This window comes from Oratosquilla oratoria, chromosome 41 (genome assembly GCF_046742065.1).
Source record: "Oratosquilla oratoria isolate Oo_2021 chromosome 41, ASM4674206v1, whole genome shotgun sequence".
NCBI lineage: Eukaryota > Metazoa > Arthropoda > Malacostraca > Stomatopoda > Squillidae > Oratosquilla > Oratosquilla oratoria.
Window position 1 is genome coordinate 8437752 of NC_134817.1, and position 18990 is coordinate 8456741.

The 18990-nt window shown below is 42.2% G+C and overlaps 1 protein-coding gene across 4 annotated transcripts in view; it reads right to left on the bottom strand.

The window, feature by feature from the left end:
• Positions 1–18990, bottom strand: part of LOC143020942 (uncharacterized) — a 137806-nt gene that overhangs the window by 90119 nt on the left and 28697 nt on the right. For all 4 annotated transcript variants that reach the window (XM_076177934.1, XM_076177933.1, XM_076177931.1 and 1 more), the window contains exons 5-11: positions 16887–16957; positions 13001–13210; positions 12566–12731; positions 9525–9733; positions 1442–1598; positions 767–933; positions 462–612 (exon numbers count right to left, since the gene is read on the bottom strand). In XM_076177934.1, coding sequence (XP_076034049.1) covers positions 462–612; positions 767–933; positions 1442–1598; positions 9525–9733; positions 12566–12731; positions 13001–13210; positions 16887–16957 — 1131 coding nt within the window. The remainder of the gene's footprint in view (positions 1–461; positions 613–766; positions 934–1441; positions 1599–9524; positions 9734–12565; positions 12732–13000; positions 13211–16886; positions 16958–18990) is intronic.

Here is an 18990-nt window from a genome sequence, read left to right on the forward strand (position 1 = left end):
TTCATAGTCCAATTTGACCCTTTTCGGTCGAATCTGACCTCAACAAAACTGTGGCATGAAACCCAAAACACAAATAGCTGTCTGCAGAAAAATAAGTATAAATAAATAATTAAATAGAAACATGCCGCCGGTACACTACATCTCAGGATGCTGAAGAGGTAAAGTACAAAAGTTGAAACTTTGTGATTAATTAATGACGAAGAGGGGGGACTCGCCGATTTAATGAAGCGGCCTTGCTGCGGATGTGCTGTGTCTTACGACACTGATTCTGACCCGGGGCAATGGGCGAGATGCAGGGATGACCCGTCATCCAGGAGATGCCAAAATAAGAGGGAGGGAAGAGGGTGGAGGGGAGGGGAGTATGTTAGGGATGGAATGGGTGGGAGTGGTTTCTATGTCTTTTTTTTTTTTTGCTACCTCCCTTATACGGGGGAAACCCTATGGTATATGTATGTACTTACATGTAGCGTATTGCATGAGAAAGTAGCCTTTGTTTCTCTCACTGTCGCTGGTAAAAGTAAACGTCACACCGAGGGAAGGTCGGAACTCCATCAGTCGGCGCTGCAGACGGGAGGACTTCGTCAGCTCCACCGTCGTTTCTCCGTCAGACAACTGAAGGAAGAAGGGGCAGCGTTATCACACTAGGCTATTTTCCCTTCGACTCTTAGAGCTGATTTGCTGCCCGCAGCTTTCGGGAAGGAATCTGATCTGCTGAAGGAAAATAAATCTTCCAACATATCAAACCACGACAAGGAACGATACTTACTGTCAAGGTGTCACCGCCATCAATACGAAGACGATGCAGGAGTACTGTGGCCACGTGAAGAGGGGAGTGCCTCAGGGTCCACACACACGAGACGTTGGCCCCGTAAGCGCTGGGATAGTACGGGGAGGACACGATGCCCCCAGTCTTGTTCAATTCCCCGTCACATTCTAGAGGAGGCAGTTGGAGAAGGGTCAGGTAGAGTGGACAAAGAGGTGATTCATGGTCGGTATAAGAAAATTCATCGTTCAGAAGAATTAAAAGTCTATTCAGTGGACCAGAGTGCGCTGTTGTTTTTAACAAACCAAGTTTAAAAGAAAATCTGCTGCCAAGATTTACATTTTTTTTTCTTTAACAATTGTTATGATTTTGTAAATATGGATTATTTGTAGTATTCGCATAGTCTATGAATGCAATAATACAATACATTTGTAGGTCCTTCACAATTTATTCACAGGGACGATTATGCCTTTTGCCTTCCTCCTCGAATTTTGAGCTCATTTCAGGAACTCTTTTTGAGCTTTCCAGAGCGAAATCGTCCACCATCGCCGTCTATTTTCCCCTCGGTGTGTATGCACACATAAATATTACAGTGGACCAGGGTGACGCGTCTGAAAATGAGGTGCTCGTCACCACGTGACGGGTTGAAATATTGTACCAAAAAGACATACAACTTACCTTGTAGGACCCAGGAGTACCGGATAAGGAATCCCGTCCTATCTGTGTCGCTGTCTGAGGTGAAAGAGAGGGAGAGGCTGTTGGAACGGCTCCGGAAGGACTTCTTGCGAGGTTTGGACCCCCCGTGGGTGAAGATCAACTTGCCATTATCTTCGATCTGGTGAGGGAGAAATTGGGTGATGCTGGAGAGCGGCGTGAACAGCGTGAGTCACTGAGAAACGATGGGGAGGGCGGGGAATGGGGGAGTGGTGGTGAAGTAAGTGTGCCGGGGATTTTGTTATAAAGCTGTGGCGTCGAGGGAGTAAGTAGCTACAGTTTATGCCTTAATGTCTTTTGTTCCGGTCGGAGGCCTCTACTCTCTACCCTCGCTCTACCTTTGAGAAAAGTCTGGGCAAATAGTTATTATTTACATACGAGGGGACGTGAATCTTGTCCCGCAGCGAAGGTGGTACCGAAAGCGCGAACGGTTATTTGGCCCCCGGGCCACCACCATAAGACGTTTGGACCATGGGCCACCACCATAGGACGTTTGGGCCATGGGCCACCATCATAGGACGTTTGGGCCATGTTTTCATCCCGTAAGGCCCTGTTCACACCAACAGTTTCAACGGCGGCGGTTCATTCCCTATGCGAGTCAATGGGGGCGTTCACACACAACCGCGCCGTTTTTCCTTAACTATGCGGTACCGCCGCGGTTTCCGCGCGGTTCAAACCAATAGTGTGGACAGGGCCTAATGCCTGCCTTCTTTGATCCAAACATTCCAAGGTGGTGCCTCATGGGCCAAATGTCCTATAATTCACCACACGCACCAAAAGGTAAGGAATGGTAAGGAATATAAGTATGATGATAATGAGGGCATAGATAAGGGGTAGTGATAGACAAACGGTTACAAACGATACACAAGCCATACAGAGACAGTTTAAAGTTAGTAGTAGGATTCAGAAAGTATATTTGGTCTGTAATAAGCAACGTTTCTCTCCTGGGGAAGTTATGGAAGCGACAAAGGAGAAATTTAAGGAAATTAGCAAAATGGAAAGATAACAAAAATCAAACAATTATCAGGATAATTCTTTGGATGAAGATTAGCCACAAATATCAAAACAATGCTGTCTGTAAAATAATGACAGCATTAAATTTATATACTCAATACTTCATGTGGGTAAAAGATATTTTCCCTACGACCTGATACAGATGTGCACCCCCCAGCTTTCGAGATAAAACAAAATAATGATTTTACGGCGGAAAAAAATCTGGAAGTGGGCGGTACCCCCGATTATTTGGAGGTTGGAGGAAAAATTGCCCAGTATGATAACCCTTTCAGACTTGTAAATAGAAACCATCAAAGAGGTTCTGAAGTAGAGATCTGTGCGAGGTGAGCTGTGACCACATATGAACTTGAAACACTTTACCGACTAATGGTGGTCGAACAGCCTCCAGTATATAACACGATAAGAACATAAGAATGGAGGAGACTGCAAGAGACCATGAGGCCTACACTAGGGAGTCCCATGTCCATTAGCCTACCACCTGTCATCCCCATCCATAAAGTTGTCTAACCGTTTTTCAAAACAATTGATAGTTTCAGCGCTCACTACATGGTTACTAAATCTGTTCCATTCGTTGAACACACTATTGGTAAACCAATTCTTGCCAGTTTCCTTTTTAAATCTAAATTTTTCCAGTTTAAATCCATTACTGCGAGTCCTGCCCTGTTGTCTTGATATGATGACCTTGTTTGCATCACTCTTGTTAAAGTCTTTGATCCACTTAAACACCTCTATTAGATCACCACCATCATAATTGCCAAGGAAAATTAAAAAAGGTACCACTAGACAATTCATACATTTACTTTACTTTAAAGTAATACTATAGGGGTATGAACTTCAAACAAAAAGGTATCTGGATTGAAGGGAAGGAATTTGGAATGTATGTGAGGAATTTGAGCCTTCAAGGGGTTGGGAGAAACGGAGGGGAATCTCAGTCGCGAGAGGAATTCTCAACCTGGAAAAAGAATGGATGTTATACATTGATTATATAAAATTAAATACAAATATACACCACCGTAAACACCTTTACACGAAATCACTGTTTCAGTTTGAATCCCGTCTGAAATAATTGTACTGTTGAGGTTTCATTTGAGTATCCAGCAGCTTGAGATCTAAGGCTGGACCCAAAGGAGCGGAATCAAGTTAAATATTTACTTAGTTTTTACCTCTTTTTGTGTTGATAACAAAATATTCTTGGGCTTCTTAATCACCTAGAATGGCAATAAATCAAATAATATTTGTTTTATGATTCACTTCATTTCAGTTGATAAAGAAATTCAGTTCCTTAAATCGTTCCCATAATTACTCTTACGGTAACAAAGTGATGGTTAAAAATTTATGGACATTTCAAAATGGGGAGAAGAATTAAGGAAACCAGAGATCACAAGAAAAAAGAAAAAAGAAAAAAGAAGAAGAAGAAGAAGAAGAAGAAGAAGAAGAAGAAGAAGAAGAAGAAGAAGAAGAAGAAGAAGAAGAAGAAGAAGAAGAAGAAGAAGAAGAAGAAGAAGAAGAAGAAGAAGAAGAAGAAGAAGAAGAAGAAGAAGAAGAAGAAGAAGAAGAAGAAGAAGAAGAAGAAGAAGAAGAAGAAGAAGAAGAAGAAGAAGAAGAAGAAGAAGAAGAAGAAGAAGAAGAAGAAGAAGAAGAAGAAGAAGAAGAAGAAGAAGAAGGAAGACACTATGACCGAGAACCGGAGTAATAGATAAACAAGTGAACACAAGATGTCGCACAGTACCACAAACAACTTATAGGACAAATCCATTGTCACGTTCATCTTTCCGCACCTGAAGGGTACAAAGGTGGCGCACGAATTAGCCCTGAGATGGTACACAGATGGTACTGAAGTGTCCCATAAGATTGTACCGAACAATAGCCATGCGCGTTAGTATTTGTCGGGTACAGACAAAAAAAAAAACTAGGATAAAAAAACCCTAGGATAAAAAAAAAAAAAAAAAGGACAACCCCCCCCCCCCCCCAAAAAAAAAAAAGGGACAAATCCCCCGGACAAAATCCCTACAGAGAGAAAAAACGGACAAAAAAAAAAAAATTAAAAATGTATTTGTACCCGTTCGGGCCTCAACAGGTGGCCTGAGACTGTTCATATGTGGGATTTGTTGTCCAAGCGAGCCCACTGTTATCAATGGCGGTGTCCCGAGATCAGGTAGAGGGGGGTACCTCTCAATTGCATGCGACGCCAGAGGAAGGGTGTGCCCCCAAAACGCTAAAGCTTCCCTCGGAACGGGAGAAGGTAAGGTGCCTCGCCCCCCTGCCGCGGTGACTGGTGACCTGAGAGACCTGTGTGAAAAATATACCAGTGGTTCTGCACTCTAGCAGATAGTGGTGGAAGGGGCTGTTGCATCTCGACCCCATAGATTCTTCAGCGTTCGTGATTGTCTCTTCCTGCGCGTAGCACTTGCCACCCACTGCGATATCCAAGGCGGATTCTGTGGACGGTAGATTCCGTCCCTCTATCAGGAGGTAGATGGACTGCCTCGTTCCTAGTGACGAGGTAGTACCACAGCGCTGATTTTGAAGGATGAAGTTCGGTGTTGTGGTTGGCCCTGGCCTTCTTGATCGTGACGCCCTGATCTGTGTAATCATGGGGGCCAGGGGCAGTGTGATTCTGCTAAACCTCGTCGCTGCTTTGGCAGCATTATCCGCAAGAACGTTCCCTGGAATCCCAATGTGACTGGGGATCCAGGGAAACGTTGCAGACCTTTCATACTGGTGCAAAAGCTACAGCGAGTGCTGGATTGTTGTTAATCAGACGCCATCCATTGTCTTTCTGGACTGGATGATGTCAATAGCACTCCTCGAGTCTGTGTAAAGCACGACTGTCCCCCTGCCCAGCAGAGCGTGCATGGTCCAGGTTCTCGGAGATGGTAGCATGTTCCGCCTGTAGACGGGAGATCCCTTCACTCGCCCTCCATAACGCGGTCAACCCATCGGCGGTTGTAAGACCTGCTCCACAACTTCCTGATAACGAAAAATGGACCTTAAGGCCTCAGAGACCATGGGTCGCGGCTGTGCCGGGTCGCAGTCCGCCTTCCCTTTACTGAGGTGGAAAAGTTGGAAGCTGGAGTAAGGTGGAGGAGGAGGTGGTGGGTATAGTCTGGATGAGGTCTGTCTAAGGCACGTCGCCAAACCAATTCCCGAAGTTCAAAGGCGCGGTTCACAATCACCGCATGGGCCCTCCAGGACTGACCGGTGGAATCTCCTTTGACGACAGTATATACATCTTTATAAATCTATTATGTAAATAACATTCCTTTTCAGCAACTGTCATGCATATTCTCTCTCTCTCTTTTTTGTAAATAATCGATTGTAATTACACAGGCAATGTTATCTATTACCATAAGCTTTTGCCGAGAAGCCAAAATAAGTCGACTCCCTCCGTCTCTATCTACAGAATGTGACGGAAATGCCTCAATTTCGTTTGGTGCTGTGGGTGACATTCAAATTGAACTGAAAACAGGCGACACAATTCTTTTTGATCGCGTTTATTCAGATCCAATACTTCAAGCAAACCTGTAATACCAGAATGTTTTTTTTACCCCTAAGTTACTTTCTACCTACAAAGAATAAACCTCGTAACATAAACCCAGTTACCAAGCGGTTTTCGTCGATGCATAGAATTTCCAAAACAAGACAAACCGCAAACACGAAAACAGTCACTTCATAACTGTCACCTCTTAACTCGTCGCGGGAAGCAAGTTAGCGTAACTAAGTTATTGGGAGGAAACGACACTTGACTTCAGGCAGACGCATAGAAGTCGGGGCCCTGGCCTTTGCGTTCGTAAGCAAACAGGCGTTGCCTACTCAAGAAATCTTTATTTCATCTTGTGCGAGCCCATTTCATTCAGCTGAGGGGGACATCCAAGAGGGAAAAGTATATTTCAATTATACTAGATGCGCCTGTGTTGCCCTCGAGAGATTTTGTTCTAGTTTATTTCCAAAAGCTTTGGAAGAGGGGGACCAGACAGAAGGTGGAGAGATGAGATTGAGAAGTTTGCAGGAGTGACGTGGCAGAGGTTGGCACGGTCGTGTGAATCATGGAATGCTATGAAGGAGGCTTTTGTTCAGCAGTGGACTGAGAAGTGCTGATTTGATTGATTGATTGATTATTTCCAAGGGCTTTATTCAACTTTATTCAATTCCATACACAAAGGTCCAGCACTTTCGCCATGACGGCTTACACTACAATACTTTGTTTTGGCTAATGCCAGATTTTGTTCAGCTCAAGGCGTAATCACAATGGGCTATTTTTCTTCCAACCTCAAATTAATCGGCGGTTCACCTCCATCATTTTTTTCCGTAAAATCGCCATGGCAAACTATTTTGTTTCCTTACCAAAAAATACATAGAATGTTATTTTATATATTTGGGAGATTTTTTTCCCTCCAGCATATCAGATTCCTTACCGAAAGCTGAAGGCTGTAAATCTGCTTCAAAAGTCGAAGGAAAAATAGCCCAGTGTGATAGTGTCTTTAGTGGCAGGTTTGGGTCAAAACGGGGTCTCATTCTGAATAAAATCGCCAGCTATTAGCCAGAATAAAAATAAGTAGAGTATCAATTGTCATCCACCAGGTACATGGTAACAATGTACAGTAATGGCAAAAGATATGAATTATAAATCTTCCTAAGTAAATATAACGGTTATGCCCAACTATTCAATATGTTCTTATGCACAGTCTTATACCATGAAGTAAACGGTATAGATAAAAACTATTACGAAGAATCGACAACAAACGTTGAAAGCTACGTGGTGGTTAAAGAATCTTTAAGCGCGAGTGTAGTCATGGATGAGTTTTTGGTGTTATAAGGTTCTACGCTAATTACAATATACATATATTTTTATTATTTGATATTACGATACCAATGGTATCTCGAGTGTTCATTGGCTGGGAACCAGTTTATAATATCCTGGAACTTTCCAGTTAGGTCTCTCAAGCAAAGGAAAATATTCTGAACTCTTCATCATCAACTGGAATACGTCACTTCACTTCACTCACACACCGTCGCCAAACCCGACGGTTCTCTGAGCAATCTTCCATGCAGGCACCTTTCCCATCCCGAGCAGCTCGATAAACGTGCCCTGACCAAGATTTCTGTGAGCATTCCCTTCACCTCTTCCACCGAGAGTTGTCTTTTAAAGAACAAAATTTCCTGGTCTTAAGGTAAAATCATTTGACCCGAGAACGAAAGCGTCACGCGTCCAAATGGAATTGCCTTGCTTTGGAACAAAATTGCCTGGATTCAGACAAACCGAAATCTTAAAAAAAAATGTAACAAAAACTGACATTAGGGTGGAAAAGGTCACAAGGAAACACAGGTTGAACCAGAAACACTAATGTAATCTAACGTTTCAACTGTACGTCTCCTGAAGATGACGTCAAGTCTCCCGAAGAAGACGTAAAGTCTCCTGAAGAAGACGTAAAGTCTCCCGAAGAAGACGTAAAGTCTCCCGAAGAAGACGTAAAGTCTCCCGAAGAAGACGTAAAGTCTCCCGAAGAAGACGTAAAGTCTCCCGAAGAAGACGTAAAGTCTCCCGAAGAAGACGTAAAGTCTCCCGAAGAAGACGTAAAGTCTCCCGAAGAAGACGTAAAGTCTCCTGAAGAAGACGTAAAGTCTCCTGAAGAAGACGTAAAGTCTCCTGAGGAAGACGTAAAGTCTCCTGAAGATGACGTCAAGTCTCCTGAAGATGACGTCAAGTCTCCTGAAGAAGACGTAAAGTCTCCTGAAGAAGACGTAAAGTCTCCTGAAGAAGACGTAAAGTCTCCTGAAGAAGACGTAAAGTCTCCTGAAGAAGACGTAAAGTCTCCTGAAGAAGACGTAAAGTCTCCAGAAGAAGACGTAAAGTCTCAAGAAGAAGGCGTAAAGTCTCCCGAAGAAGACGTAAAGTCTCCAGAAGAAGACGTAAAGTCTCCTGAAAAAGACGTAAAGTCTCCAGAAGAAGACGTAAAGTCTCCCGAAGAAGACGTAAAGTCTCCCGAAGAAGACATAAAGTCTCCTGAAGAAGACGTAAAGTCTCCCGTAGAAGACGTAAGGACTCCCGAACAAGGCTTCTAGTCTCCCGAAGAAGACGTAAAGTCTCCCGAAGAAGACGTAAAGTCTCCTGAAGAAGACGTAAAGTCTCCTGAAGAAGACGTAAAGTCTCCTGAAGAAGACGTAAAGTCTCCTGAGGAAGACGTAAAGTCTCCTGAAGATGACGTCAAGTCTCCTGAAGATGACGTCAAGTCTCCTGAAGAAGACGTAAAGTCTCCTGAAGAAGACGTAAAGTCTCAAGAAGAAGGCGTAAAGTCTCCCGAAGAAGACGTAAAGTCTCCAGAAGAAGACGTAAAGTCTCCTGAAAAAGACGTAAAGTCTCCAGAAGAAGACGTAAAGTCTCCCGAAGAAGACGTAAAGTCTCCCGAAGAAGACATAAAGTCTCCTGAAGAAGACGTAGTCTCCTGAAGAAGACGTAAAGTCTCCTGAAGAAGACGTAAAGTCTCCAGAAGAAGACGTAGAGTCTCCTGAAGAAGACGTAAAGTCTCCTGAAGAAGACGTAAAGTCTCCTGAAGAAGACGTAAAGTCTCCTGAGGAAGACGTAAAGTCTCCTGAAGATGACGTCAAGTCTCCTGAAGATGACGTCAAGTCTCCTGAAGAAGACGTAAAGTCTCCTGAAGAAGACGTAAAGTCTCAAGAAGAAGACGTAAAGTCTCCCGAAGAAGACGTAAAGTCTCCCGAAGAAGACGTAAAGTCTCCCGAAGAAGACGTAAAGTCTCCCGAAGAAGACGTAAAGTCTCCCGAAGAAGACGTAAAGTCTCCCGAAGAAGACGTAAAGTCTCCCGAAGAAGACGTAAAGTCTCCCGAAGAAGACAGAAAGTCTCCCGAAGAAGACGTAAAGTCGAAACGTTAGATTACATAAGTGTTCTTGGTTCAATCTATGTTTCCTTATCACCTTTTCTACTCAATTGCCTCACCTTCAAAACAACTTGACACTAGAGTTCTTTTTGTGAATCAAGTCTTTCCAGTATTCTTCGAGTCTGCTGTTATTTACCTTGAGTTTGTCCATGGGTCTTGTGTCGAATTCTTCGATGAAGAGTTCGATGAGGTAACCGTCAGGAGCCTTCACGTACCATTGGCAGTCTTCGGGGCCGTATTTGGCCGGTGCGGGGCTTTTCCAAACTCCAGAGGGTTCCAGGTTGTAGGACGGGAAGGCCAGAAGTCCTTTCGGGGACTTGAATTCTTTAGGATCTGATCCACAACCTGGAAATGTAAGTAACAAGACGTTATGTGTATTTCTTCAGATTGTTTTATTCGGTTCCAAAAGTGCCGTGGGCGTGAAGTTTCCACAAACGTAGATAATGCGGGAGAACCGGAAAGGTTTTACTTACTCGAATGGAGGAGAGGGGAGGTAAGGAAAGAGAGATCAGAGAGGGACAGGAAGGGAAAGAAAAGGGAAAAGAAGGAAAGGGAAGGATGGGGAGGGAAAGAGAGAGGAGGGAAAAGGGGAATTGATAGAGGGAGGGAGGGAGGGAGGAAGGGAGAGAGGGAGGGAGGATAATTCTTTGGGGGAAAAAGGAGACGCTGGAAGTCATAAGAGAGAATATGGAGGAATTGGATGAAAAGAAATGAAGAAAACAGGTAAAGAATTGCAAAATATATCTCTCCATGAAAGTACGTACAAGAAAATACCTAAAGGTAGGGAAAGAAAGTAATTAAACAGTCCCTGTATCATAGTTTTACATAACAGAAGAGAAACACAAATACTATCAGATACAAAATTATTGCACGAGTTTGGCACTCCTTATTTGGCAGCTCGAAAGTTGTTGCTGAAGAATAATTAGTTCCAGAGAAACTGTGGACTGTGTTAGAGGAATAAACAGTTTCAATTTGCACGTACAGAAAGGATTACAAAGGAGGAGCATGCCGACAGGAGACCTTTTGGTCCATAACTTGGTCGGATGCGAAAAAATTATGATGATGAATAAATAAGAAATAAAAAATATAACAACATAGATGATAATTAACAAAATGAATAAATGCGTATAGTTGAGTAATAAACAAACAGGAAAATAGTAAATAATGATAAATTGACATAAATGATAATAAATGAAAACCAAGTAAATAATAATAAAAAGACAAATAATAACAAGCAATCAAATAATATAAAATAAATAACAGGCACTACAGGATGAATTTATAAATAGATTAAAAGACGAGACAAGACAACTCAAAAATTAATTTTGATTCTTTTTTTTTTTTTTTTGCACATGTTCGTAATCCATAATTTCAAATGGTTAGAAAAACGTGTAAGAAATTTGCATTACTGTAATACTGAATGATTAAGAGACGATAGTATAAAAAAACGGTTCAAGGAAAATATTTATAAGTTTGACTCCTATCCTTAAAATAGATAAACACACACACACAAACATACACGCACATAAATACATACACGTACATCCACACGCACAGAATACATACGCGCACATCCACACGCAAACGCCTTGCTTTGATCAAGTATACGTACAAGTTTAATATCCTTAAACAGGTCCATATATATTCACAGCCATACATTTCGTTGCCGACCTATGCATTTCTTCCAGAGTAAGCAATACCCCAAAATAGACACACCATAGCTTTACACATATAGTATGTTCAGAGGTTGAAACTATGCAAATTGAATTTTCCCCTTTACAGTATATTCAATAAACAATATCTCACGCCAACACGAGTCAAAATTGCAGCATTGCTCGCACGCCCTCTCTCTCTCTCTCTCTCTCTCTCTCTCTCTCTCTCTCTCTCTCTCTCTCTCTCTCTCTCTCTCTCTCTCTCTCTCTCTCTCTCTCTCTCTCTCTCTCTCTCTCTCTCTCTCTCTCTCTCTCTCTCTCTCTCTCCCTCCCTCCCTCCCTCCCTCCCTCCCTCCCCCCCTCTCTCTCTCTCTCTCTCTCTCTCTCTCTCTCTCTCTCTCTCTCTCTCTCTCTCTATCTCTCTCTCTATCTCTCTCTCTCTCTATCTCTCTATCTCTCTATCTCTCTCTCGCCCGCTCTCTCTCGCACTCACTCTCTCGCACGCTCTCTCTCGCACGCTCTCTCCCTCACCATTGAACAGGACAATTGAAAACACAACGATACAATGGATGAAAGACACAAACAAGAAAAAAATAATCCATCAAGACTAGACCTTTTATTAAGAAAATAATCTTTGAATTACAAGCGTCCCATATGAAAAAAAGATAATGTAACGTTTGATTCGAATGAACAAGAGACATAAAGCAAGAAGCTTGCCATGCAGACAAGTCAGATACAGTTTTGGAACGACAAAGTTCTCCAGTTTAAGTAAATTTCTAGAGAAACAAATTAGAAGATATTCATAAATGTTATCAACTCTGAGAACTGGAAAATATTAAAATGCATGAATAATTTGGGTGATAAAATATGTGTCATTATTTAGTGGAAAGAAAAGGACCGGTTTAATAAAAATAAAAAAAAAACGCTACGAATGTCAGGGATGAGGCGTAAAGAAAACGGAGATTAATGGGAAGCAGAATAACCGTTGGAGATAGCAGGCTGGCTGGCTGGCTAGAAAGATTGTATGAGACTGTGAAAAGCAAGAGAAATCCTTTGGAAAGGGTTTTATTTATACATGCAATGGCGAGTTTCAACCGTTCTGTCAACGATAGATTAACAGACAGAGGAGTCACCAAGTTGGATGGAAATGTTGATGATTAACCATCAGCGCAGGCTGAAATAAAGAACAGAGAATCAAATCCATTTTCACTACATAAAATTATTTCACAGAGGAGAGAGGAGTATTTCCGGGATGTAGGAGCTATGATTAGAACCAAAGATGATTATTCGTTTCCTCCATGATTCTATCGTCACAACTCACTGTGCCTGTGTGCTCCATAATAGAATTCACTACCCTGTCTTGTTTATTACACTCTATAGAGAGAAAAATATATGCCCGCTTACTTTCGTTACTATTTGAACCTCAACAAAACCTTGTTTGTGTACTAGTAAACAGATCACTGGTACCTATGTCTTTGCTTACCATACCCGCAATCCCCCTTAAGATAAAAGCTCATCGCCTCACCTCTGGATATGTAGGTGACATTGAGAAGGAAGCCAGTGCCAGGTTCGCTGTCCAAGGATGCGAACGAAATAAGCAACGGCTTGGAGGAGTAGAACGACGTCTGAGTGATATCTGACCCTCCGTACCTGATGACTGTTTCGGCCTTCATCTCGTGTATCTTTTGAATCTGTGGAAGAGTAAACGTCCTATCATTATCTCAGATGCAAAATGGATCATCCCCTGAGTGAACGGTGTAAAGAATTAACTAGAACATATGCTTAGAACATGCCACATGGAAGGATGCGTCAATAGCATTCCATAAACTCGACGTACGTGAAATAATAGTCTGGTTGCGTACCTGTGTCAGCAGGTGAGTGAGTGTCACAGGATGCATTCTAAAACTGCCAAGCCGAGAGAGAGCATCCTGAATATCACATAAACTCAATGTAGACTTACGAGAAACACATCGTTGGGGTTCGTGTCAAAGCGTTCCACAGACATGAGGATCATCTGGTCAGCTTCGAGTCCCACGCGCCAAGTGCAGTTCACGAAGGACGGGTATGAGGAGAGAGGCAGCCACGTGGCCATCGAGGGCGGCGGCGAGGACATAGGGAATTGTGGGGAGCGAGGGGGAACTCCCTTCGCCGATTCAGGCACAGTTTGAACCTGGTAGGAAGAGGATGAAGCAATTATAAAGCTGATTTGTGCCAATAAGGAAGGAAAATTTCACATACACTTATAGATATACGGCTTACTAATACAGTCTGTGTGTGTGTGTGTGTGTGTGTGTGTGTGTGTGTGTGTGTGTGTGTGTGTGTGTGTGTGTGTGTGTGTGTGTGTGTGTGTGTGTGTGTGTGTGTGTGTAAACCCATTGCCACAGGTCACTATTACAGGAGACCCACAGTTCTCAGTTAACCGGCAACGGTCACCGCATTGGCCCCCAAACCTCTCACGTTGTCTGCATAACATTAGAGTAAGGGCGCACGGGATAACGTGTCGCGTGTATTCGGTGTGGTAACTGCAGTGTTGATACTGTTTCAAACTACAAATCCACAACCACTATGTCATCCGCAAACAACAACTGGCTCAACTCCCACGCCCCTCACCTCTCCCGCTCCAGTCTCTGCTTCTCACGACTTCTTTAACTTTCTTTACTATATTATTAATATACATACTGAACAACCACGGTGACATCTAACAACCCTGACATACCCCCAACCTCAAATTCACCTCAGTCTATTCACTCTATTCCCGTCCCTCACACATACTTATACCATACAGCCGTAACACGAAGCGTCTCATTCCACTATATCATACAGATTTTCCAAGTCTTCGAAAGTAAAAAACAGTCTTGTCTTTTATTAGATACTTCCTGTATGTCCATCTTACAGCAAAAAATATCTACTCATTAGTTTCCTCTTTTAAAATCACACTGCATTCTCAAATCGCTCACGCTCTTCCCCCCTTAATTCTCTTAATCAATACACACACACAGACTGTACCAACCACGGTCAACAAACTTGGCCTTCTAAAGTTAGTGCTTTCATAATTATCTTCCTTTCCATTTTGTATAGTGGTACCATATTACCGGCATATTCCCTTTCCTTGGAGACACAATGAATAATCTCACTAGCCACTCCACTATTACTACTCTACTCTTTGTCAGACATTCCATATGATATCCATCCAATTAAAATACATTTCCAGCTTTCATCTGTTGCAGTACTATTTATATCTCCCTCCAAGGTATGGACTCATTATTCTCCTCTTCCAATACTCATTCTTAAAATTGAAAACATATCTGCATATCTGTCATAGAAATTAAAATAACTTTCTATTACAGTAATATAACCTGTACTGTAATAGAATATGTGTGACCTAAAGATTACTAGGGTGAAGAAAGTACAAATTTATTATTTATTTACTATGATCGCTTTGGCATTCATATGATAAATTATACAAGTTTAATTACGCGAATCTAATTTTTGGGGTTAAATTTCTTCACACTAATGACCTCTCGGTCTTTGAAGGATTAATAGAAACCTAAAACTTGCACAGATTCAAACATTAAATCCTGAAGGTGAACCTAGATTCTAACTCGGACAAACTCAGAAAACGTGGACTCACTCTTGACCCCAGACTCGATCTTAGCAATGCGGATTAGATTACAGCCCTGTAGAGAGTTTTTAGGTTATGTATGAATTACCTAGGTAAAGTATATAAAGTCAGAATGAAATAAGCTTATTTCGTATTCACTCTACCCCCCCCAAAAAAAAAAGTGCTAGACACTTTGTAGACTGCCTAGACTTTCTATACAACTCCTTAGTTTCAAAGAGTCCTGTGGCTTCTTGTTGTAGAGCAGTGGTTCCCAAACTATCTTACCTGACGCCATTACCCTTTTTGCTTCCAGTAGACCCGCACGCCCCCTACTCCTTTCTTTGTTCATGTGAAATGATTCTTGTATTCTTAGCATTGTTCAGGAAAACAGATTTGTTTGTATTAAATTTTAATAATGAAAGCCACTCAAACAAATAATAGTACATTCCAGAGACATTTTTCTAAGTAACTAAAAACGAAACATTTGGTTCAAAGGGAGCGAAAAAACAAAGTTTGAACATTAGCAAATTGTGGTTGGTATCGGTGGCGTGTCCAAAACGTGTAAGGAGAACTAGCTTAATAGAAAACGGGTTGGTGTGACTGCTATAACTATATTTTGCATGTATGTAATGGCAGATATTTGTTCTTTGAATGATTTTATTATTCTAATTAAACAAATACTTTTGAGCAGATGACTTCACGCCCCCCTTGCATCCTCCTCACGCCTCCCTAGGGGGATGCGCCCCCCTAATTTGGGGGGCCGCCCCCTAGTTTGGAGGGCGCGCCCCCTAGTTTGGAGGGCGCGCCCCCTAGTTTGGGAACCATTGTTGTAGAGAGACGAGAACCTAGATGGACAACAGTTTGAATCCCTTTAAGGCAGCGTTTAACCTTCTTCGACCTCAGCACCCCTTTTGGTCAGACCTAAACAGTCCAGCACCCCGTACCATTGGCTAACATCTGGTTGCTATGAAGATAAAGTAAAGACGTACGTGACCTTCCCCAGCACCCCCTGAAATTGATTTCAGCACCCCCTGAAATTGATTTCAGCACCCCCTGAAATTGATTTCAGCACCCCCTGAAATTGATTTCAGCACCCCCTGAAATTGATTTCAGCACCCCCTGAAATTTATTTCAGCACCCCAGGATAAGAAACGCTGCCTCAAGGGATTATCATACCGGGATTCCACGGGCTACACCAGTGTGATAACCCCCTCAGATTCACCTCACATGTCAGGCAAAACCTGAATCTTTGGAAGAAGTACAGGTACCAACAATGTTCTTTTGCTTGTGATGGTCCTACAAAACGGACATTGGAGAAAGTAACCTCCTCACCACTCACATCACATCAATACTTAGGACTGGTCCTACAGACTGGGACTAAGCTTTATCTCTCTCATCTTTGACTAACTCTCTTCCGCTTTTTGGCACGAAGAGAGCTGACAACAGAGTGATTCCTCCACCTGTCAGCCATGACACGGAAATAGACACATTGATGCAACGTGGACATAAGGTGTATCCTTGCTCCTTTCAATTTTATTGTGAAGATGGAATCGGTTGACATTCCTTAGCTGTTATGATGACAACACTGTTCGCGATGTAATGTAACCCTGGGACGAACCAGAAAACAATGACTTTTTTTTTTTTTTTTTTTTTTTTTTTTTTTTTTTTTTTTTTTTTTTTTTTTTTTTTTTTTTTTTTTTTTTTTTTGCCCAGACCTGTACCTCGCTTACCCCAGACCAGCCAATGGGAGACGTTCCCCACTCTCTGGTCAGTGACTCACGATTAGAGGTCGTGCAAATATTGGGGTAAAAAGATGAAGAACATGAGAACATAAGAATGAAGGAGACTGCAAGAGACCATAAGGCCTACACTAGGCAGCTCCATATCCATCACCACCTGTCATCCCCATTCATAAAGCTGTCTAATCGTTTCTTAAAACAACTGATAGTTTCAGCGCTTACTACATGGTTACTAAGTTTATTCCATTCGTCGACCACCCTATTAGTAAACCAATTCTTGCCTATTTCCTTTTTAAATCTAAATTTGTCCAGTTTATAACCATTACTGCGAGTCCTGCCCTGTTGTTTTAAAATGATGACCTTGTTTGCATCACCCTTGTTAAAACCTTAATCCACTTGAACACCTCTATTAGATCACCAGTTTATCACCGGTGTCTCATTACCTTTATAAACCACATAGATTATGAGTCTATTACGATGAGGCGTCAGAAGGCGTTAGGACCTACCTGCTGGAGGTTCTCTGGGGGAAGGGCAATGAGCTGGTTTCTGGTCACAAGCATTCCGGCTTCCGTGCAGGCTGCAATAAGGTGAAACAGGCAAAGGTTATATTGTATCAGTTCATCCCTTCGCTAGTGTTTACGCACAGCTGAAGAAAATAGCCAGGTGGAAACCAGACTAAAGGTATAAACAGTCATGTCTTAAACACTCCCTTTCAGACATCCTGAGATAGTGGTGCATCAGCCTCTTCAATGTTGTGACCTGCTTTTTTATATTTCTTGTTTCTGCTAAAACCAGATGTTTCTATTCAGTTGAATGTTGGACTCAGAGTCAAAAGGGTCTCAAGCTTGACACACAATTGCATGAAATCGCTTTGTGTTGGCCGGAAGGAGGAAAAACTCAGTTTTAAAAAAAAATATCAAGACATCAGTTGATCACGAATGTTGCCACAAATATGTATATGTGTGTGTGTGAGCGTGTGTCTCTGTGTGTGCGTGTGCGTGTGTGTGTGTGTGTGTGTGTGTGTGTGTGTGTGTGTGTGTGTGTGTGTGTGTGTGTGTGTGTGTGTGTGTGTGTGTGTGTGTGTGTGTGTGTGTGTGTGTGTGTGTGTGTGTGTGTGTGTGTGTGTGTGTGTGTGTGTGTGTGTGTGTGTGTGTGTGTGTGTGTGTGTGTGTGTGTGTGTGTGTGTGTGTGTGTGTGTGTGTGTGTGTGCGTGTGTGTGTGTGTGTGTGTGTGTGTGTGTGTGTGTGTGTGCGTGTGTGTGTGCGTGTGTGTGTGCGTGTGTGTGTGTGTGTGTGTGCGTGTGTGTGTGTGTGTGTGTGTGTATGAAAGTGTGCGCGCGTGTGTAGGCACATGTCAGTGTGTATGTCACTGTGTGTGTATGTATTGGCATCTGAGAATACACACGTTTGTGTCTGTCCGTTTGTGTATACTATACTTTATAGTTCATGTTAAAAATCTAACATCCTTTTTACTCTCTTAAGGCTCAATATATAAACATGACCGAATTCCATTCAGGTAGGGGCTCTCCCTCACTCGTTTAATCTCCTAGCACTAGCCACGAAACCTAGAAATTCACTTTAGTAGTGAAATGGTTAATAACTAGCCTCTTCATTTCTCGCCACCGATAAACTGCCGCATCTGGGTTCGTCTGCGTTGCGCCGCAAGTATACTCTGGTTCTACACCGACCGTAGCGATCTCGTTCTGTATCAGATATTCCGCGCCACGACGTTTCACTTCGTCGAGATGTGGCACCCTCCAGATGCCCCGTTACCGTGAAACTCCTTTCCAGTTAAATGAAACGTCAAGAACAAAGTCTGTTGAAGTGATATCTGAGCGAAAGGAGAATGAAATAGCCTCCATCCTCTTGCACTATCACCCAACACGATCTGTAGACTTGTCGTCGTAACGCAAGAATGGCGAGTTCATCGAGAAATTGATTTGGTTTGATCACTTCCAGTATAAGGTCCTGCTTTTAGCTGATTAAATCGTATGGATTCAACCACAACAAAATTTGCAAATTATCTATTTATTGGAGAGAATAAAGGATGGGCCCAATACAAACGAGAGACAATGAGGAGATGTCTGGAACAAAGCTAATTTCGACTTCGCGAATCGCGATTCAACGAGATCATTCGCGAAATACGAGTCTTCATTAGCCAAGGCGATCCAAATGCTTTCCTTCGGCACAGTCAAGTTGATTGGCGGTGGCCACAATTTGAAAATATATGAATACAAAAAGAAATTGTAATAATGATAATAGTAACAACAACAACAATGACAAGGACAATAATAACTATAATAGTAATAGTAATATAGTATTAACAACAATAGTAATAACAACAAATGACAATAACATTAATGATAATAGTAACAACAATGGTGATAACAACAGTAATGACAATAACAGTGATAATAACAAGAGTAACAACAAAACCACAAGTAACCAAAACAATAGTAACAACAGTATTAATAACAACAGTAATGATAACACCACCAACAACAAACACCACCACCACCACCATTACCAATGACAAAGATGATAAATAACAGTAACAACAACAGTAACAGTAATAATAACAGTAATAATAATGTGATAATAATAAGTGATA